The sequence below is a fragment of the Poecilia reticulata genome, chromosome 4 (assembly GCF_904066995.2).
Source record: "Poecilia reticulata chromosome 4, P_reticulata-male-v2, whole genome shotgun sequence".
NCBI classification, from domain to species: Eukaryota; Metazoa; Chordata; class Actinopteri; order Cyprinodontiformes; family Poeciliidae; genus Poecilia; species Poecilia reticulata.
Window position 1 is genome coordinate 2,044,047 of NC_088833.1, and position 23,607 is coordinate 2,067,653.

A 23,607-nucleotide genomic window follows, 5' to 3' on the forward strand; every position below is an offset into this window, starting at 1 on the left:
GCGATGAAACGTCATCAGCTGCATTTCCATTACAAATCTTATGGAGTTGCAGTGTTTCCATCAAATAAATGAAATTAAAATAAGTTTGTTCATGCGATAAGTCATTAAAAATCATGATGTAAACAGTAATGGGAGATATATTAATAATTCATTTACGGTGCTGGTTCTAGTGTCTGATTCAGCTGATTTCAACTGATGAAATGTTCCCCGATTTCAAAACTCACTGCAGAGGAAACGTTTAATGTATTCAGCTTGATGTGGACAAACATGGATTATCTGATCAGCTTGTTGAATAATAAACAGAATGGAAATTAAATACAATTAAGCGTCATTATCATTAAAATAATGATCATTTTAACCACTAGTGAAAATGACGGACCCACAGCGCGACCTTTGCTCCAAACTATGAACATTTTTGTCCCCTCTACCTTCTGCAGTTTTTTTGTCACACATAAAAGTGATTTAATTAGGTTTGCCTGACGCGGCTCTAAAACCATGAACAGAAACCATCTGAAGCTGAATTAAAGTTGATTCAGAATGATTTATGACCTCAATTCTTCACATTTTCTTAATGTTTTTTAATTTTTTTGCTCTGAAATATTAAGTGAAAAACTCCTGTTGATTTTTAGACAGATTTGTAGAAATAAAAATGAAGTCTCTGGAAGCTCAGGAGTTTTCTATTAAAGTTATTTTTTACTTTTTGCTGAGGAAATTGAAATTATGTTATTTTGTCACTGATCATTAGAATAAATTAGAAGAAAAGTATGATTTATAAATGAAAATTTAGCTACAAAATGTTAGATTGTCATGGTAACTAGGACCAAATTCTGGTTTTTACTCTAAAGTTCACCGTGGTGCGTCCAAGTGTTTTCAGTGAAGACCTACAGTTTCTGTTTGTATTGTTGGGGATAAATTATATATTTCTTAGTTTTCTTCAATTGAGGCCAAAATAATAAACTGGAGGCTTTCATTTCATTTTGTATCTACAATCCCGTTCCTACAAAAAAAAAAAAGGATCATTTTCAAAGTTCATGCTTAGTTTGTTGAGTATGTTTTAAAAAATCAGTTTAATAAAATCTTTTTGTATTTTTGGCTCATCAGTTATTTTAATTTGACAATTTTGACCAACATGACACATTTTGAACACAAAAAACACAACATACATTAATAACAGATTAAAATCAAGATGAAGAATTGAATAAAATGCATTTATTTTAACCAGGTTACAGTATAAACATGCATTTCATGATTGTTTTTGATTCTTTCCAAGTAAAAAAATATTTGCAAGGGTTTTTGCCACAATTTTTCCTCTTTCCAAAATAAATACACATAAATGTTTTTCTTTAAAAAACTCAAAGATCTCGGTTTTAGTTTCTTGTGTTGATCTCAGACTATAACATCAAGTCACGCTGAGGCCAAAGTGAGAAATGCCGCCCCCTGCAGGTGAAAGTTGGCATCATTTAAACTCAATGTTTTTGACCATTTTTGCAGAAAATTTGGAATAAACTCAAAATTATACAGAAACGTGGAAAAATGTGGACATTTGTTGGTTTTGTGTGAATTTCTGCAATCATGAGAAACTCGAGGAGCTGACTGATTACAACATAACAAACATGAAAAATATAAAATAGTATTTGTAGTTGGACAGTACGGTGCCCACCGGGGGACATGGAGGATTATTTTTCTTTTGCAGGCATACTGAATACTGAGAGTCTCTGCTGTAATGTTTTTCTATATATGTTAATATCTCGTTTCCGAGATACCTGAAGTTTAATATCTTTCTTTTTAGGATAAAAATGCACCACAAACATGCAAAATGCAAAAGCTAAGCAGGCCAAACGAAGGCTTTCCATCCATTTCCATCTGATAGAAACAGAAACTTTCCGTAAGAAGGAACGAAAGAAAAAAAAAATACATCCAGGCTATCTGGATTATTTCCGAGTTATTTTAAACGACATTATCTGACAGTTTTGTGTTTTTTGTGTTGGTAGTTTAATGGTTGTGCAGGCCCATCTCAACTTTACACAAACATGCAGCGAATACATCAATTTTCAATCAGTTTTGTTTGCACCAAATAGCTAATAATGTACAAGTGTACGTGCTTATAATGTATAAGCTCTTTCATTTTAAACTGTGTGCAAAATAGATCAGGGTGTATTTGCTCATTTATTGTGTGGGAATGCAAAAGGAAAACCATGTCCTCCATGTCCCCTACAGGATAATGCAAGAGTAAAAAGTGCAGAAAGAAAAATATAAAACGTAGCAAAAACATTTGCAAAGAGCTTAAAATCTAAATATATAATTTTTAAATAAAAAAGACTTGGCACACTTTAGTGCATGTTTCTGTATTTTTATCTAAATCATATTGAAAGATTTTTTAAAATCTAGAAATACATAATACAAATACAAATACATAATGCATATTGTTTACAGTATTAGAGTTAGAGGTATTTTGCCTCAGTACAGCGTTTCTCCAGTTGATCATGACTCGGCCCGGTTCTGGTTCTGCTGGAGGTTTCTGCCTGTTAAAGGGGAGTTTTTCCTCTCCACTGTCGCTACATGTTCAGCATGAGGGATTGATGTAAAGTGAAGCACGTCCAGGAGGAGTGAAAGCTAAATGCTGGGTTTCCTCAGATAGAAACTTTTTAAGCTCATTTGAATAATTAATTGATAACTTGGTTTAATTGGAATGTATGAGATAGAAATGAAATTGTTTCTTTTGTAAACTGCCTTGAGATGACATTTGTTGTGAATTGGCACTTCATAAATAACCATAACTATGTAAAACATCTGTAATCTAAAGATTTGATAAAATGTTTAAATAGTGTGCAAAGTCTTTAGAGTTTGATAAAAAACACTATCAGCAGAGCAGCAGATAAAGAAAGATAAGACAATGTTCTGGACAGGGAAGAACCAGATTCTGTGAGGTCAAAGGTCTTCAGACATCAAGCTGCTGCTGGTCTGATGTCCTGTAAAAAACAGAAACTTTCAGTTAATTACTGACTAAATAATCAACCAGGAAGTCTGACAAACAGAAGCTAAACTCCAGTTTTCTGCTCCACTGTTCCAGAAACACTTTAATGATCTGAGTGGAGCCTCTGCTGAGGGACTCAAACCTCTAAACTACTATTTCACCTGAATGAGACCAAGATGGGGCATCAAACAGTAGAAATATAATATATTACTGTTCACTGAAGCTACTGTAATATTAGTAATGTTGTTATGGCAACATTAAACACTAAAATGATTCAGATTAAATTAATTTAATTATAAAATATAACGTATTTAAGTTTAAAAATGTTTTTTCCAGGTGTTAGAGGTAAACTAAGCTAAACCAGTCTGGTCTGAATCAACAAGTTCTTCCCCTAAAACTGATTGTATCAACTTTAGTCCAGGTGGGAGAAACAAACTCACACCAACAAACCGCTTTCTTCAGCCAATCCACTTTTAACCATGTCAGTCGATTCAGAACCGCTTTCTGGATCAGATGAGTTGGTGCTGGATCCATCAGCTGGAGTCTGAAGAACCAAAAGGTTCGGAGAAACAGAGATTAATGTCCAGCTGCTCCTTCACCCCATGTCACCGACCTCTCTGCAGAAGAGATCTGATATTAAGAAAAACTCTGAGACCAACTGAAACGCTCACCTTCTGGGATTTATGACGTTTCCACATGATGGACATGATGACGATGATGAAGGCCGTAAGTAAACACACCACCAAAATGATGTGACCTGAGTGGAAGAGGAAACAGTTTTATTGTCCAACAGCAGAATTTATGTTTGTCTCTTTAAGAAAGTAGAAAATTTAAGAGATTTTCTTTTAAACACAGAAGGAAAAAGAAACTTACCGTCACTGTTTGGTTCAGTGACTCCTGGAACAGAAGAGAAACATATTTTTTGTTAGTTGAAAAATGTATTTTCTGATTTTATCCAGAAATTATCTGGATTATTTGAATCAAACTTCAGCTCTTCCAGAATCTGATCAGAAAACATCTCAGAGATTCACCTGAAACACTTTAATAAAACCAGAGATGCTGCTCATGTCTCTGCTAAATATGAAATTATCAGCCTTCACAAGTAAAATGAGCAAATACTCACCAATGTGTTCTGGTTGAGGACAGTCTGGAACAGAAACACCAGGATTAGTTCAAACTGTTCAGTAAACCGTGGAGCAACAGGAGGCATCTGGGGTCAGGCTCTGGAGCGCCACCCATGTGTTCGAAAAGGCAACTGCATCTCTTAACAGCTCCTTAAACATATCAGAGCTCGGCCCAGTTCAACCAGAGGGCTGTTTCACTAAAGTAGGACTATGAAACCCAGGATAAGAGATAAAACCACATAGCACTATGATGTCATGATAACTAATTTTGCTGGACGATTAAATGTCCCAGAAATTATTGCGATAAATGATAACATTTTCATTTTGAGACTATTGTTAACTAATAGCATAAAATTGCATTGTTATGCAATTTTAATAGAAAGATCAATGAACTAATTTCTAAATAACATGTTAAACATACAAAATACATGAAACAAACCAGGAGTAAATGAATACAACAAGAAGAGCCATTTTCATGCTACTTTCTGGGTTTGAGTGTAAAATCTAGAAACTTGTTCAAATATAAAAATGTTTGTGGGTCTTCTTACTGGTCCTGTTGAAGCTGATTTCTCCATGTTGACCCTCGAATAGCAGCTCCTCTCCGCTTGTCAGGTTGCATAAAACCATAACAACACTTTCTGCTTGTTTGACACAAACAGAACATTTACGTTTTGACTCGTAAATGGATGAGAAGTCGCAGGAAGCCAACGCTGAACCATTTCGGTACCAGAAGTCTCCTTTGCTGGTATGCTTGTTGTACACCGTATTGATGAATTGAGCCTCTGACAAAGGGCAGCTGTAGCAGCTGTAGTTTGCCTGAACAACAAGAAACAACAGGCTTCATGTCAACATGCAGCAGAAAGTTAAAGACAAACAGAATTAAAGCTAAAAACTCCTTCAGCTCTGGGACAGGAAAGATGGCGAAAAAAACTCAATCAGTGGCGAAATGAAAGCAAACTGGAAACTGATTTTAAAAGACATGAATCAGACCTAAGATGTTAACTACACTTGACACCTCTTAAATTTAATGTTAATCTAAAATATTTTAATTAATCTGCTGGAAACATTAAATACAATTTAATAGCATTTTCATTCTGAATAAACAGGTATTAAAATTCTAGATCAGTGTGTGTTAAAATGTTAGCATTTAAGCCAAAACTGCAGTTTAGTTCATTTATGCACTGGGCCAGTGTTCTGACCATACCTCGTTAGATTTTCCTACCGTAGCAAGGATAGACAGCCAAGTCTGTCTGTCAGTGCTACACGTCCAAAACTGCTACCGTCATGTTTACAAACAGAAAACTACAGCAGGTTGCGTTAATGTTAAATATATTGGGTAACATTATTTGAGTGACGGGACTGAAGTGGAAGCTTAGGAGTTATGATTAGCTTAGCATTGGAACAATTTATATCCATGACGAAACCACAAGAAGATCACTTCCTTCATCTCCATGGAGAAATGCACAAACAGTTCAATCTGCAAGACAACTCTGCCGTAAGGCTGAACAGAAATGGCGTAAAACTCAACATCACGTTTATTATGAAATCTATAAAGAAAGACTACGTAACTATCACACAACACTAAAACATCCAAGAGAGGCTTTCTTTGCAGATGTCATAAACAAAAACACCAACAATGCTCGAGCTTTATTTGCTACTGTTGACAGGCTCACAAACCCTCCTATGACGTTACCACCTGAACTTCAATCTAATGCCGCCTGCAACAAGTTTTCTAGTTTCTTTTTAGAGAAAATTCAAAAGATCAGAGGATTAATCTGCACATCCACTCCAAAGACAGTACCAATGCTGTGCCCAAACAAAACAAATGCAGAAAAAATGACCCAATTTCAACTACTTAATTATAAAACCCTAGAGGAAATGATAAGTCAGTGAAGCTCCAGTTTCTGCTGTCTGGATGTCCGACCCACACATTTCTTTAAGAAAGTCCTGCCTGTCATTAATGATCTGATCCAAATAGTAACTCATTGTTCTCTTCAGGTGTTTTCCTCCAGGCTTTGAAAACAGCAGTTATCAAACCACTGAAAAAAAAATAGCAATCTAGACAAATCACTACTGCAGAATTACAGGCCGACCTCTGACCTCTGATTCATCAGCAAAATTATTGAAAAAGCTGTTTTTGAACAATTAAATAACTTCCTAACAATAACAAACTGCTTTGACTCCTTCCAGTCTGGTTTTTGTGCTCACCACAGCACGGAGACGGCCTAGTCAAAGTGTTCAATGACATCCATATAAATACAGACTGTGGGAGAACCACAGTGCTGGTTCTGGTTCTGTTGGACCTCAGTGTTGATCAGGACATTTTACTAAATCGACTGGAGAGTTGGGTCGGACTCTCCGGTCCAGAGCTCCACTGGTTTGAATCTTACATAAAGAACAGGGATTTCTTTGTTTCAATCGGAAACTTCTCATCAGAGAGGTCAAAGGTCACATGTGGGGTACCCCAAAGTTCAATCCTAGGACCCCTTCTTTTCAATATTTATATTCTCCCACTGGCTCAGGTTATAACAGGACATAGGATTAGCTACCATAACTATGCAGATGATACACAGCTCTACATTACGATGTCACCAGGTGACCTTTTGACCCCATCCAATCACTGAATAGATGCTTAGAACAGATCAATGTGTGGATGTGCCAAAACTTTCTCCAGCTAAACAGAAACAAAACTGAAGTTATTATCTTTGGACCTAAAGATGAGCGAACCAGAATCAATGCACAGCTTCAGTCATTACAACTAAAAACCAGCGATCAGCACAAAACCTGGGAGTAGTGATGACCTCTGACCTGAACCTTCAGAGCCACATTAAAACAGTCACAAAGTCGGCCTTCTATCACCTGAAGAACATCTCTAGGATTAGAGGACTTATGTCTCAGCACGATCTAGAGAAACTCATCCTGCGTTTATCTTTAGCTGCATTTATTACTGCAACAGCGTCTTCACAGGTCTGACTAATAAATCAATCAAACAGCTGCAGCTGATCCAGAAGCTGCTGCTGCTGTTCTGACTAAAACCAGGAAGATGGAGACATAACACCAGAGTTAAAGTCCCTCCTCTGGCTCCCTGTAGCTCAGAGAATAGACTTTAAAATACTGATGTTAGTTTATAAATCACTGAACGGTTTAGCACCACAATACCTTAAAGACCTGCTGTTGTCGTATCAACCTTCTAGATCCCTCAGATCTCCTGGTTCTGCTCTGCATCCAGAACCAGAACCGAACGAGGAGAAGCAGCATTCAGCTTCTATACACTACAGATCTGGAACAAACTTCCAGAAAACTGTAAAACAGCTGAAACACTGAGAGCCTTTAAATCTCGACTAAAAACCCACCTGTTTAGTTTTATTTGAAACGTAATCATTTACGAATTTAATGATGGTACTTGACTTAATGTAACGTTTTGATTGTTGATTCTATATTGCATAACTTTGTGTTTATTAAAATGTAAAGCACTTTGAAATGCCTTGCTGCTGAAATGTGCTGTACAAATAAAACTTGATTGATTGATCTGAATATCCTACCGATTTAAAATGAAATGCTATGGATGTATGCACTAATCCAATCTTTTTATTAGAATATCCTACCTGTTAAAAATGTTTTAAATACAGAGGCGTTGGTAAGAATAAAACGGTATCAGACAAGGGAAACAGGTTTTTATTGGAATTAAATTAAACACAGACAAATACAGATCACCAGAACTCTTTTTTTTGCATATTAATCTATTGTATGACACTTTTTATCAAATGCAGCCACAATGTGTCCACCGAGCTGTGCAGGTCACTGTGCACCTGAAATGATGAGATATGATTCATATACACTAATATTGCACCGCTATTAAACTAAAAATATTTCAAAGTACAGGGACAGGGTTATAAAGCCAGGTATAAATAAAATAAATTAATTATAGCTTACCATAATTATCGACGAAATAAAACAGACGAAACAAAACTTCCACAGGTAGGAAGTACTGATAAGAAATCTGCCGAGTAACGTAGCATCGATGTGCGCATTACCACAAGGTAGGGCGGATTGATGGGTAGCACAGATAGTCAGAACACCGGCTCTAAATGCGATCAGCATTAAATCGTGTTTTCAGATCCACTGGCTGATGACTTTGTTAGGATTTAACAAATGTGCAAAAAAAACTGTTTCATTCTTTTTTTACTTTATTATTTTTAATATTCTATAGAGGTGTGTTCAAGTTCAAATTATGTCTTCCAGTAACATAAGTACTCAGTAATATTCTTACATTTCCTGTCACTGTAACATTGTTTAATATAACAACATGGTGGCCGCCTGAATGAAAAGTTTGGATTGGCATCAATTAACACTGATTTATAGACCTGCACAGTGAAAACCTGCAGGGAGGGAACTGGCCTGTAATGAGTCTGCATATACACTCAAACACAGTTACACCTCGGCCTGTACTACAGGCTGCGTGGTTCTGTAGGATCTGAAGGTGTGTGCTCACCTTGCTCTCCAGGTTCTGGGAGCTGCTGGTGACCAGGCTGAGGCCTGAAACCAGATCCAAAACCACAACTACAACCAGCAGACTGTAAAACTTTCTTTGGCACGTCATGTCTGATCTCTGCAAAACAAATAAAAATACAAAGTAAAGGTAAAACTTCAGCCATTCAGTTCATGTCAGTAACTCTTCTCCTTTTAGACAAGGACAGAAACACCTATATCTGATTTAGAGCTCATATATATTGTTAGGAAAATAAACTTAAATATGCTAGTTTTAGAACTTAACCACATGTACAATATTACATAAAATTAATAGCGTTTTAAAATAAGAAAATTTGGTTCCAAATTGCCTCCAAGGTCCAATCTGCGTTTCATTTGTAGGATGTTTATATTAAATATAACACAATAAGTTGAATTTAAAATAGTTTAGTTTTTCGCTTTCTATAATTTAAAACAAAGCTAGTTTCTCTGTGGACTGAGCAGGCATTCACAGGGAGTCGTGGCTGTTTGTGTGAGTTTAAAAATGACATTTTTGACCATCTTGATAAGATTTAAACAGCTGGTGTAAAACTGACTGCGACATAAGAGTATCTGTAAAACACATAATCTAATTTGTAATCTCTCTTAGTTATTAACAACATGTCTTGATTGAAATAGTTTAAATATAGTTTTTGGATTACTGTTTGGGTTACCTGTAGCTATAGCAGCTTGCCTGCTAAATCTTCTGATCGGCCCTTTATCTGTGTGGGAAACAATCAGGAGAAGTTCCAGCTTCACACTGATCTGTGAAAAGCCATAAAACATCCTGAGTTCAGGCCAGTGGAGGAGAAGCACTGCTTCCACTTTGTTTAGATAATGGTGACAACTGGTGTTTGATCTTGGAAACAAATTGCAGGGAGTTTCTAACTTTTAAGAGGATCCGAGACAGCTGCTGGTTGGATGAGCAAAGATACGCCTTATTTGAATAAATTAAAGACAAGAATAGCCTTTACTATAAAAATTTGTGCATGTGAGGAACAAACCAGATTTGTTGTTGCAACTCTCCAAAGACGTCTTTGCTTTTTGTTTGTTGTTTCCATCTTTTGACCTTTTCCCTCTCTCAGGTAAATTCATGTGTTGTTTGTGCTTTGAGTTTTGTGATGTGCTTTTGTGGTGATAGTATGCATCCGTCTTGAATAAATGCTGATTATTGTGACACTGATACCTCTGTGAGATCTCAGTTCTTTGCGCACAGCATTTTTTTGAATCCGGATAAATGAGACGATATAGCGAGTAAAAGACAGGAAACGGTGTGAAATCCACCGGTGGCATTAGCACCCAAACGGACAAGGAATATTTATAATTCATCTTCTCTTAACAATATCATAAACTCGCATTACACCAGCTGCAACATGAACTGTTGTGAAGCAGATCGCAAGACCGGGGTTCGGATTACTAAGGTGGTGATCACAGAATGTGCACTAATTTTCTTGTGGCCTTATTTGCTTTATGACCCTCAAGCAAATAACGAGACCAGGTTTTGATTTTCTGGTTCCTTAGTAGGCAGATTCAGATTCAGGGTGGTTTGGTGTGTGGTTCTACAAAGGAAGATGAACAATAACATTAAATTATAAAAATTACAATCCACATAAACACCAATAATCATTTTACAAGCTACAAACATATTATTCTCACATATCAGTCTTTTAAGCCTTACTACTAGGCCAAAGGCATTTATAACTTAACTATACTTTGTAAGTGAAATAAAACATTCTTCTCATTACTCCAGTCTTATCTTTCAGTCATTAATGAAGTTAAATAACGTAAAACATGCATGAATGAATGAAAATTAATAATAGAATTCATTATTTTAGAGTAGAACTTAGCTTAGCTTAGCCGTAGTTTATTCTGGGGTAAATTGAGCAATCAGAAAACGTCCAAAGCAATAAAATACACATAAATAGCCTTCAACTCACCAGCCTTATTGACTCACGATCCCATAAAAAACACAAAACTACCTACAAACACAACTGTTCAGCACTGCCTCCTGCTTTAGGGTTATTGTAAGTCTGAACACAATATTACTCACAAAACGGCCGCGCCACTTAGTGGCGAAGCTAAGAACTACACCCTGTCTGGTACAAACTCAATAATGTTTACTGAGTGGTTATTTACTAGTCACACACTAAAAGTAAAATATCATTCCTCCTTAGCTGCTGGTGCTTAGAATAGACTAAAAAGACTTAGGAGCAATAATATGTGAAATAATATCAAAAACATAATTTTATTTAATTTGTATAGTGAGAAATAAACATGACTGTGTCATATAATAATTTCAGATTAATTCATGATAATGCTGGTATGTAGATACCCCATAGCTCTAACATACAGGGAATAGCATCAATTTAGATTTAGTATATTATATTTTTTAAGCTGAATATTAATTGCAGTAAGTTTTATGTTTTCATCATATTTCATCATGTTTTGTTGCAAAAGCAAACAAATAAAATCTGAATGATGCCTAAGAATTGCAATTTCTATTGACCAGCTGCTCAGTGTTATTTCTCTATGTAGTCTGAAGCAGAGTAACTATGCAGAGAGAGGAAGCTCCAACCAGTCTGACTGACTGTTCTTTTTTAAATTCAAGTATAGGGGTAAAAATCACAATTTTTGTTCGAATACATAGAATTAAGGCTTTAAGAATCATGAAATTTTTTTTTATTATTATAAATTTGTAATCAGTGCATATTTAGAACTACAAATACACTTTCTAAAATAGTTTAGTAATGTCAATTTAAAACTATAAACAGGCCAAAACCTGAACCTAATATACATAAATCAGCTTTGAATGGTATTTTCTTTTCTGCCTGAGGCTCAGACTTCACAATACACACAGTCTCTAGAGTTGTTCGTTTTTAAATGTTGAATATATTTTCCGCAATGTACTGAGTGATATGTTTGTGTCTTTAAGCCCATCACTGCTAATTGTAATTCATTGTTGGATGTTTACTGTCACTTTGACTGGCGGAGGCTCTGCATTCAGGAAAGGAGGCGAGGTAACAGAATGCAGTCGAGATGGATTTATTTAAAAACTGCAGGTCACATTTGAACCAACATCCATTTTCCCAGTGAGACGAAGAAGCTGGCATTTATACCTGAGGCAAGTTCCAACACATACACCAAGTAAAGGGGTGATCGAAAAAGAACAAACAAGAAACAAACACTACTTACACAAACCTAACAAAACAATAAATGCTACCGACAAATATTTACATGCATGCAAATCATTAGAATTAAACTAATCTGAGGTCAATCAAAGAATAAATGTAACTAAATATATATAACTCCTCAGAGTATTACCCCTCTTAATTGTAATGGTGTGCTCCAGGAGCTGTTTAGCAGCACCTGCAGCACTTGTCTCCCTGCTGAGGCAAGTCCACTTCGCTGCAGCAAACAGGAAGGGGCGGGACGGACCACTGTCAGTCTCATACCTTATTTGGAAATGGGACCATTGCACTCCGGAAGTGAAGGGGGGCGCTATTTCCTAAATTATCCGCGGTCCCCCGTTTTTATTTTATTTTAAAATCTGTGATACATCTTCACCTTAAGGAAGGAGTTTCACTCTCAGCATGTATTTGAACTTCTCTCTTTTATTTACTTCAGTGCAGCTCACAGTTCTTAAATTACGTAGCTTTCGGTGAACTTCTAAATCTGCTCCTTAGTCGCATCTTTTCGGGGTTGCTACTGCCTCTAGTGGCGAGGGGGTGGTAACACAACTAATCTAATTACATTACTAAATCAGAATACCAAGTCTTTATTACTTGTTATTAATTCTGACATTATTGGAACAGTAAAAGATAAATTCCCTCACAAAAGAACATATCTTTTCATTTTCTAAAGGAAGTAGCGTTAATTAAATGAGAAACAAGACCTGAAAGTGATTAAAGTTTCACTTGATGGCCAACCTGTGGAAACTGTGGCAAATTTTAAATCAGCTCAACTTTGCTGAAAACACTGACTATATCTTTAAGAACTGTTCTCAAAGACTCTACCTTTTAAAAAGACCTTGGGGTTATCCAATTTGAGGTTGTTGAGTTAAAATGTTAAAACTTAAAATTTTAATTCAAGTTTTAGCTTTTCATCTCCTCAGCTGGTTTGGTCACATGAGCTGCAGACTAACAGACAATCTTTAAGAGTACTTTGTATGACAGGTAAAATAGTAGGTAAATAGTGGTGAAACCGAAAACAACTCTGTCTCAGCTGTTTGCTGAAAGAACATGAAAGATGGCAAGAAATATTCTAGCAGAGAGCATCCATCCTTGTTATTCATCAGTTTGACCCTCTGAGCTCATGAAGGCGTTACTGTGTTCCTCTGGCAACTAAGAACATCTATTAGACATCATTTATTGATGGTACAATAATTATTCTTAACCAAACTAAATAACATTTAGTTTGGTTAATGTTATTTAACCAAACTAAATGTTTGGTTAAACATTTAGCCAAATGTTTGGTTAAACATTTGGTTAACCAAACATTTGGTTAACACTTAACACTTAGCGTGCTAAGTGTTTTGCTCTATTCACAAATTGTTGATAATGTGATTCTATGAATATAATTTATTGTTTTAGAGTCTTATTTTTTCCTATATATAAGACTCTACCAACACACAGTCTCTCAGAATAATATACCTGGCACCATAAAAACAGGCGTATAAAAAATTTTAATTTTTGCTTATATCTGTTTAACAACCCTGGTTATAACAACCTGGGTTGTTATAATTATTCTTCTGTACCTAATTAATTTGTTTGTTATTGACTTTTGCTCAATTACATTTGCAAATGGTGTTTTTATTATAGTTTATCATGTTGTTTTTCATGTCTCCTTATTTCTTTTTGAGGGGTTTGATGGAGATATATAGATATTATTAATAAGGTATGAAAGTATTGTTTATGTCATTTAATTAGCTCTACAGCCTTAAGAAAATGAAAAAATATTGTGTTTTATAAGATAATTGATCTTTTACGGTGCCAGTAATGCCAGAATTAATAGTAAATATTAAAAACATGGTATTCTGATTTAGTAATGCTAATTATATTAGTTGTGTTACCACCCCCACGCCACTAGAGGCAGTAGCAGGCTTGAAAAGATGCGACTAAGAAGCAGATTTAGAAGTATAACGAAAGCTATGGAATTTGTTAAAAACTGTGAGCTGCGCTGAAGTAAATAAAAGAGATGAGTTCAAAAACACACTGAGAGTGAAACCCCTTCCTAAAGGTGAAGATATATCACAGATTTCAAAAGAAAATAAAATCTGGAGGCCACGGATAATATAGCAAATAGCGCCCCCTTCACATCCGGAGTGCAATGACCCCATTTCCAAATAAGGTATGAGACTGACGTTGGTCCGTCCCGCCACTTCCTGTTTGCTGCAGCGAGGTCCTTCTCTGCTTAGAAGACACACCCCGAATGGAAAGTACTCAATTAGCAAACTCAAATTAAACCAATCTAAATCAGAAACAAACTGACATTTTCCCCCACATTCTCCCTGAACAGGAAAGATGGCCAGTCTCCCTACCCAAAAAGAATGTTCAACTAAATGTCACAATGTAAAGTTCTGAAATAAAGAGCTGGAACAAAACACATTTGGTCTGTAAATAAACTAAACGTATCTCAATAATCATTTATTAGGGATGGAACCTATGGTCTCCATCACATTTACTATTATTACTAGTTACTTATTTTTACTTTTTGTTGTGTGCTACGCTGAGCCAGACAAGCCCCTGCTCCCCTCAAGGATAAATAAAGTATTATCTTATAAGGCAATTCAATTTCAATACTGTAAATTAGTTTGTAGTGGAAATAAGTTACAACAATAATTTGGCAAGCAAGTCTATAGTTAGCATATTGTAAGACTAAATTCATGCTAGCAATGGGTAAAATTTTTGGGGTTTGAAATTTTATCAAAGTGTGGTATCTGTTACAAACGATCTTTGTCATATTATGTTTTCAGAAACATGGCGGAGTGTGCGCTCTTGGCAATAAACTAGATATTTTGACGCAATAACAAAATGGGCTCTTTGCACCTCAGCTTCCGTGTTCGGGTTAAAGCGGCTCGGTTTTTTCCGGTCTATTACAAATGTCATTTTACAGTAGGTGTTTGCAGGATTTGCCAAAGCTAACAATTAACGATGTACATCGTATTTGTAAGGCTGGATCCAAAGCCCCATCAAGCAAATTGGAAAAAGGTTTTAAGATGTATGTCTCGTCATATATCCATGGATATGAAGGTGAGTCCTACTTTAAAGTTCTTTAAACTCCGTGGCTAACATTAGCTATGCTAATGCTAGTTAGCAATATTCTCGGACATTTTACTTATACAATTGTGCTATTTAATCATCTAAACATTATTGTTCTTTCTAACGGACAATGTTCTTACGTTATTTTGTGTTTATTTTTAAGTGTATTGCTTTACTATGTGCTCGTTGTCGTTAGTGTCAAACAGAGACCAAGTAACGGGGGAGATTACGGTTCGGGCTTTTTGCTTCCGAAGCATGAGGAAGCACGAGAAGCCCCATAACTTAAAAGTAGGGCAGCACTGGTAATTTGTTTGAGTTTGAGTTCAGCTGAATGTTGAGGTTCAAAGTTGTTAATTTGATAAATATATGGCCGTGTTCCTTAAGGCGTCCGTATTATTTCGTTTGCATGCTTCTTGTTAAGAGCTCAAATGGGATTGTGTTTACAGCCTCTTCACATTTTTAATTATTATCTTTTTCATTATAACATTAAAACAAGACCAGCTCCGTATTGTTTTAATATTGATTGTGAATCAGTTTGTCGTTTTATGTCTGTAGAAGCTGGTCTGTAAAGTTTCTTTAAAGTTTCACTTAGTAAATATGGGAAGTATTTCTAAAATATCAAAGTTTATCACCAAATGTACAGTCATAGTCAACAAATGTAATATTCAAAAGTTCATTAATGTCAGTAGTTTGATTCACTAAATAAATGCATTTTATAAGTTCATTTGTTTTGCAAAAAAATTGGTTAAGCTTTTATTTCTGTTAATTATAATAATTAACAGAAATAAGTTACAGCTGACAAAATATTATTGTATTACATCATGTTAATATGGCAAACTGATAAATCTCATAAACAGATCTCATCAAAAGCATATTCTGATTTATTGATTATGACTGTTATTATTTCCTGTACAGATAAAACACGAATTCCATTTGAGCACAATATTTTTAACAGTTTAAAGGAGGGCACTCCATTTTGTGCCAACAGTTTGAAAGCAAAGTCTTAATAAAATGTAATGACTGAAAATAATCTCTCAACAGGTAGTTCTCAGAGATGCAGTTCCAGTCATCATGGTGACATGCAGTTGTTCCTGTGTGGCTGGTACTGCATTGTGCAACCATATAGTGGCTCTGCTGTTCCAGACTGCCCACTTCTCCCAGCTCAGTGTCCCAGTCGTTCCTCCAGTTCATAGCTGTACTGAAACAGAACAGCAATGGCACAAACCCAGAACTGCTGTAAGTTTTAAAACTGCCATGTTTCATCAAAAATATTTCAGTGAGATATCTGTGTTGCAGTAAAGCTTAGCAACTAATTATGTTTTTATAGTCCTTATATATAATGACTTTAAAAATGCAAAAATTATTTTGTAGGTTTATTTAAAAATAAAGTACAAAATATTTTTTTGGTAGTTTTCTAAACTATTTAGTAAACTGAAATGTATACTATATAAAAATACGGTATAATGTATAAAGTTGTACATTTTAAGTACAGCATTAAAATGTAAGTTGCACTTGACATTGACTTGAGAACACATGATGAAGACTGTTATAAACACTATGTCTCTATTTTTCTATTTCAAAGGGTGTAAAACCTGGTCCAGTTGGCAAGATGGTGATAGTGAAGCCTGTACAGGGCCGACTGTCTAAAGGAGGATTAAGGTAAATAATGTTCATAATACTTAATTTTCATGTCTTGCTGCCTTATATATTTTAGCCCTGAGTTAAATACATGTGTGTTTTTTTTTGTTTTTGTTTTTTTCTCACTTAAAGGAGTACACTCTTCAGGGGAATGACTGGCCCTCTTCCTGACCTGTCTGTGCTTCGAGTGGCAGAGACGTACAGCGATTTGGATTCCCGGGAGAAGCCACTGGTGACAACCATGGGGATGAGTGTGGAGAAGCCGCTTGTAGATTCTGAATTTGGACTTGTGCAAAAAGGAAGTGTACTGTCCTATCAGCAACCCAAACTCTTAACCCGATGTATAGAGTTACATCACCATGCTCCACCTTCTCCTTCTCTTCCACTTTGTAGTCATCATCTGTCACCATCAGAGTGTGCCTGGGTTTGCACTTTAGAGGAACATTTTCATTTGCAGAGTTTGCAGTTATCATTTGATATGGCTGACAGAATTCAGACATCAACACGAGACCAGAGCTGTGTTCATGAGTGGCACATGCTGCGACAATCAAGAATAACCTCGTCAAGATTTAGGGAAGTGTGTTATGTGAGAGGTCCCACCACTGCTGAATCTCTGGCAGAGCGAATAATCAGGGGTACCAAAGAAACAGCTGAAATGCGAAGAGGTTCTGACATGGAGTTTCAGGCAGCAAAAGAATACGCCCACCGCTGTAATGTGAATTATTCACCTTGTGGGCTAGTAATTCACCCTGAAGCCCCATGGTTAGGTGCCTCTCCTGATGGCCTCGTTTATGACCCCAAGGAAACACCATCATTTGGCTTGGTTGAAATTAAATGCCCAAATGTAAGAAGTTATGTTGACTGCAAGTACTTGCAGATGTCAGATGGAGTTTTCAAATTAAAGAAAACTCATGCTTACTATTGGCAAGTACAAGGCCAGCTTCTTGTTACTGGTCTTATGTGGTGTGACTTCTTTGTTTGGGCACAGGAGGATTTCTTTGTGCAGCGACTGGATCCAGACATGGAAGTTCAAAACGTAATCAGACAGAGATGTGACCACTTCTATTTCAACATTTACATGCAAAAGTATCTCTCAATGAAACGTGCAGCACATGACGTGTGACATTGTCATTCTGTGATAGTGGTAAATGTTTGGCTACGCAGGCAAATTTTCCACCTGCATTCATTTGTTTTTGTCTTTTGATTGTAGGCCACTCAAAATCATTCTGTGGTTTGAGCATCAATGTTCATTGAGAGACTAACAGTCCATCTGTGCCTTTTTATTTATTTTAGTAAATGTCATTGTATCCTTGCAAGTTCTTGCAAGTCCTTGCAATTTTCTTTTAGACATACCTTTTTTTTTTGCAAAAAAGTAAGGTTTCACTAAATGCAAAAAATAAACAAATATCAAGTTGCACTATTGTCAATACTGTCAATTTAATTTTGCTTTAGCTTTAACAGGTTTACATGAGAAAAATGCTTATTTACAATCACATTTATAAAATTTGATAACATTCAATCAACACATAATAGAAATACAAATACATTTGACTGCTTCTGTGATAACTCATTCCTTTTACAAAACTTACACATCTGAAAATACAATTTTGTTAGGTAACACTATTTGACGGTATGCATAAGATTGACATACCATCATAAACATGACATATCACCTGTCATGGACATGAAAGAGTCTTTATGAATGTCTGACTTTTGTCATGAAGTGTTATTCGGTAAATAATGACACTTTTAATGCAAAATTTATCTGAAAGTTGCAATCAAAGTTCATTAAAAGTGCAAACTGTATTATTTTGTAAATGACACAGTAATGCAAAGTTATTACTTTTAACAGGCTTTCATTGCAACTGAGAAGTTTTCCATTAAAAGTGTTATTAAACAAATGAGAATTCATGACAACATTCATAAAGACTCTTATGTTCACGACAGGTTATCTCAGTCTTATGCACATCCCATCAAAATAAAATGTTTCAGTTGTTTCTCCAATTTATCATCTGCTTACTGATTTTGATAAATAACAGCCATTTGCTGAACAATCAGGGAAATGTGCCTTTAGGACAAGGATTGGGAAACACCTAAAGTGGACTACACATTCGTTCACTTTATGTAGCCCATGCCCTGACCAGAGGTTTGTTTTGATAATTGATAAGGAGGCAAGCCACTGCAAAAAGTTCATTAATGGAGCCAACTATAGATAAAGGGATAATTGAATCAAAGAGTTTGTTTTCTTTAACTCTTCGGATTACCCGTTCAATGTGCACTCGGAGACGTGCAATTTTCTGAGTCTGAAGAACATTTTGAGCTGGCATCTGCCTTTTCTTGCTGAGAAAAGGTGGACAGTATACCTTGCACTTCACATACTCAGAGATGAGGAATCCTTTATCTACCATTATGGCCATGTCCTCAGTAAGAAGATTAGCCAACCCTGACCTCATAAACAACTCTTTGTCACTTATTGACCCCTCATAGAGTGAAGAAACAAAGGTCACTGCACCATGGGGAGCCATTCCGATCAGACCTTTCATTGTGCAGTGAGATTTGTATTTGGAAAACATCTCCTTTGGAGGAGAGGAGAAGCAGGAGATTGGCATTTGAGCTCAGTGCAATCTACTATCACTTGAATGTCAGGAAAATCTTTGAAGTCACCAGGGAGTTGAGCTGGATGTCCTCTGTATCAATCCAGATACATAGTGAACCCAAAAGAGTGTACAAGTAATTGGTCCATGAACAAATAATGCGGCTTACAGTAGAAATGTGAAATATTAAAAACCGGTTTTGCTAGGTCTCTTTCCTTAAGCCCTGCAGCCAGGTACATCTGGAACAGGAACAGCTCATCAATGGGTTGCAAGGAATGCCTCTGATAAAAGAAAAAGCAAAAATACATTCAAAATGTATAAAAATCCATATTTATTTACTTATGTAACTTAAAGGTATCTAAACAATAGTAACCAGTAGAACAGAGAAATATTGTATATAACAAAGACAGAATAATTTTTACCACTACTTTTCAGTTTGTTCTTTCTTTACTCATTTTCACTTATTTAACCCTTATCAGTTTAATGAAATATATTACATACTGACTCAATAATTATCGAAAATTTGTGATGATATGCAAGCAGCACTTTCTGAAGATAACATATTCCTCTATAATCTGTAGTAAAAGTTCTTATTGCATATACAAAGTGTACTTGTGGAAGCTACCAACCATGTGCTGCTCTGACAGCAGTTATTGCTTCGCCGCTTCCCTCAACAGCTCTGATCTTGTGAGCGAATCATTTTGTGGACAGAAGGTTCAATAAGCCCCAAAACAACATGAAGTGACGATAACTTGAAAATCTGTTGGTACACAACATAGTAACATTTCGATTATTTTTAATTACAAAAGTAAAGTAAAGGATAAAGTAACCACAACTTTTACTTATTCAAATATAAATACTTAAAAGGACGGTTCCCAAACACCAATAATTAAATTTAAAAAGTTAAAATCTTTTGAACTACAGCAGTAGATTGTTTTTCTAATATTTAATGTTAGAAAAATGCAAATACTTTCAGTACATTACATACTTTTTATTTTCACTTGATATATGTAGCATAGCAGGTTCAGCAAATACAAAACATTCTGAAAATTGAACATGTGACCTAACAAGTGTGACTTTAACACGAAATGTAAGTGTGTTTTTGTATTTTGAATTGACACATTTAATAATAAATTAAAAATCAAAGGTGGGCAAGTAACCCACATTTAAAAAGAAAAGGTTCGTTGCAGTGTACAGCTTACCTTGTGTAAAATCGGATGTCATCATCGGACCCTGCGAACCGCTGTAATCAAAGGTAGATGAATTTTCAGTTCTTCGATCTGGGTTGTTAGGGCTTTTATTTCTTCTTTTAATTTATCGTTTTCATTTATTGCCATGTCCAGGCCAGCTGGTTCTGGGACGGAGCATAATCGTGATCGGCAGAGTGCATGCACAGGCGGATCAGTTTCAGTGCTGTCTGGTCTGGTTGCTCACTCGTTCCATACTCGCTCTTTCAGGCTGAACAGAAGTTGTTCCATTGAATCTCGGCTCTTTATTTACTTTCTTCTCCCTCCGGCAGTTTTAGGTGAAGAAGCTGATCCGGAGTGAAGTGAAGGCTGCAAACTTTGCTATGTGTTGTTAGCTTGAATTTGTCGCGCGAATATTTACTAGCCATGTCTTCTTAAGTCGGATCGCATGGAAATCCATGAAACTTAAACGGCCGTATTTTGGAAGACGCTGTGCACCGGGAACACACAGTGTTCATGGTATTGCTTAGATTGTTTTTGAAATACGTTTTTCTTTCCTTGCGGTCATGGTACTCAAAGCGGAAGGAAATGAGCCGCACTACGCGCATCGGGTGACGTCAGCGCCTTAGGTGCAGCCCTAACTCCTGGCGCAAACTGTGGGATTCAGGTTTGACGCTGTCTGTGACGTCACAAATGAGCGACTCTACCCTTTCACATGGGCGCATTCCACGAACCGCGTGGACTCCGGTCACTTCGGTGCTAGAGTTTTAACACTAGAGTGCTAACATTAGAATGCTAACGCTAGCTAGTGTTAAAACTAGAGTGCTAACATTAGAATGCCAAGACTCTAGCACCCTAGTTGCTAACAAGGGTTAGCACCGAAGTTTGCTCGCAGTTAATAAATCTTGGTGGCTCCCGCTAAACTTCGGGATTTCTGCAGTTATTTCTTGGGGGCCATCGGTGTTTCCGTGAGATTTTCGCCTCCTCACCTTGGCCCCTTCTCGCCGTGGTGAGGAGAGGCTGGGGAGACAATTTCCCAGCCTCGAAATCACGGATCAACGTGATCAACCTAACACCCCATCGTACAAACTAAATCAGCGCATATATGTACCGAAACATTTTAATACTTATTCAACAACATTTTTGCTAAATAAGAACCGTTTCGCACAATGAATAAAATGTGTAGCGTTCTTAGAATGATCTGTACCGATCAAGAAGAGATATGTCAGTATTATGATTAGCATATAATTCAACTGGAATAAAACAGTAACTCACGGTGATAGCTGCGCACCAGCGTCAGGTTGGTATTGGAGGTGTCCTTTAATGCGGACTTGCAGTGGGAGTCGGTGAATCCAGCACCAGCAAAGAAGCCCCGCCCCCCCTCCCCGTTGCTTCTGTCGTCAGAAATGTTCTGGTCGACAAAACACAAAATGAGGCGCATAATTCGGTCCAAATCCTCCATTATCTCCAGATAAAAATACATCGTAGGTGTTGCCAACACTTAACGCGCTCCTCTAGATGAAATAAACTTTATGTCTTCAGTTATTCTAACAAAAATCCTGACAGCAGACGAGGCGGTAACCTGAAAGATGGCCGGCGGATGAATACTGACTGCACAGCACTCACTGCCAGTGGGTGTCCGTCGTTCTGACGCATATTTCCGCGCCAACAGCTTGGCTTTAACGCTCTAGTTCCTCTCATTTCCCCATCTGTGTTTTAAACCAAAACTTCCACAGATTCCCATACATACCCCACAAACTCCATAACATATTCTTAATATTTTGCTTTTATGTGGTTTTTAGGAGTTCTAGCAGCTTGTTCTGAGCAGAACAATTTCTTCAAATGGTGTACAACAACTACTATATTAATGCTGCATACTGTTGAACCTCATAGGTGTTTTGCTCCTGGGTTCCTTTGAAGTTTGAAAGATCAATCAGAAGAAATAACTTTGCTCTTTTCCCTTGAATAGTGTTGTAAAAACGTGTTTGCCCCTTTCCTGATTTCCTATTTGTTTGTCACACGTGTTTCAGAACATCAAACCATTTCAAATATTAGTCAAAGACACAAGAAAACACAAAATCCAGTTTTTAAATGAATAACCCTATAACCCTAAAAAAACTGTATTATTAAGGGAGAACAAACTGTGTGAAAAATGATTGTGGATTATTTTGAACTTTAAGCACAACATCCCACCTGAGCAGACCAAAAATAAAACCAGTATTTGTGCAAAAATTAACTAGATACCTATTTAAGCATTTCATAATATACAGGCTCCATCGTCATGTCATTTGTTCAGTGTTTTTGTTAAGTATTTTATTTTTTAATGTTCAAACAGAATTGTGAGCTGAAGGATGTTTATTAATAAGAAGACAATTTTACATGTTAAATCCACAAAGGTAATAACAATAACACAAATAAAAACAAAACAATGAACAAAATTGACAAAATTGACAAAAAGAAAGAGGTATATTTATTTTAGCTTTTTACATTTTATAATATTCTCTGTGATGACTCGATGATTTTAAGCTTACTAAATAAAATAAATAAATAGATTTCAGTCAGTCAGTCCAAATCTCATTTTAGTGAAATTGGCACCAGCAGTAGAAAGTCACTACTTACAGTAACTGTTTTGGAAAAATACTTTTATTTTACCACACCTCATTTATTAACCTGTGTAGAAAATGAGGTGCGGTGAATCAGACCTCATTTAGATACTGAGAAGTACCGATACTTTTACTTGAGTAAAAATTCTGGATTCTTTACTCACTACAACAACAAGCATGTTTAAAAATGTGCAGCGCATACAGAGAGACACTTTTAAGTTAAAGTGAGACCTCTTGCTTGTAGACAAGCTTTGTTGGTCTGCGCTTCCCTGACTGGAGTACAATGTTTGCAAACTCTACTCACCTCTGTTAATAAGACAATTTTACATGTTCTGATTTTAAAAAACAAAACATCCCTAAAATTGATAATAATAAAACAAAAAGAAAACAAGACAATGACGAAAAATAAAGGAAAAGAGTGAGGTCTACTTATTTTCTTCTCTGGCGGAAGGATTTACTTAAACTTGTAAGGTGTTATTCGGAACAGACGAAAGAAGAGAGAAATACCTCGCTGTAGCAAACAGAAAGGGGCGGGGATGGACCGCTGCAGCGAAGAATCACGTGATTCTCCATTTTACTGGAGCATCAGTAGTGTTTCTCTACTGATTCTCTACTGGAGTCTTGAGTGGTTCTGCTCCAGTCCAGTTGGTGAAGTGATTCACTGAATTTATTCTAAGAGAGAAATAAATAAAATACACAAAATAACCTAAACAAACTGCAGAGC

General features: G+C 36.3%; 2 protein-coding genes across 5 annotated transcripts; one reads left to right on the top strand and one right to left on the bottom strand.

The window, feature by feature from the left end:
- Window positions 1–1,189: 1,189 nt before the first annotated feature.
- LOC108166227 (uncharacterized) lies at window positions 1,190–21,904 on the bottom strand. 2 transcript variants are annotated; one of them, XM_017304339.2, is made up of 8 exons: window positions 21,556–21,904; window positions 8,591–8,707; window positions 4,647–4,914; window positions 4,098–4,121; window positions 3,848–3,871; window positions 3,646–3,731; window positions 3,415–3,518; window positions 1,190–2,969 (listed from the first exon to the last, which is right to left on the bottom strand). In XM_017304339.2, exons 2-8 carry the CDS (start codon window positions 8,696–8,698, stop codon window positions 2,939–2,941), a joined length of 645 nt encoding a protein of 214 aa, XP_017159828.1. In that variant the 5' UTR covers window positions 8,699–8,707; window positions 21,556–21,904; the 3' UTR covers window positions 1,190–2,938. The 2 variants fall into 2 exon arrangements, with proteins under 2 accessions (XP_017159828.1, XP_081462063.1); XM_081605937.1 differs by lacking the exon at window positions 21,556–21,904 and adding an exon at window positions 9,279–9,484.
- On the top strand, window positions 14,638–17,917 carry LOC145551372 (uncharacterized). Of its 3 annotated transcripts, XM_081605931.1 has the most exons (5): window positions 14,638–14,852; window positions 15,058–15,149; window positions 15,903–16,097; window positions 16,444–16,520; window positions 16,632–17,917. In XM_081605931.1, exons 1-5 carry the CDS (start codon window positions 14,702–14,704, stop codon window positions 17,620–17,622), a joined length of 1,506 nt encoding a protein of 501 aa, XP_081462057.1. In that variant the 5' UTR covers window positions 14,638–14,701; the 3' UTR covers window positions 17,623–17,917. The 3 variants fall into 3 exon arrangements, with proteins under 3 accessions (XP_081462057.1, XP_081462058.1, XP_081462059.1); XM_081605932.1 differs by having other exon boundaries at window positions 14,638–15,149; XM_081605933.1 differs by lacking the exon at window positions 15,058–15,149.
- Window positions 21,905–23,607: the final 1,703 nt, after the last annotated feature.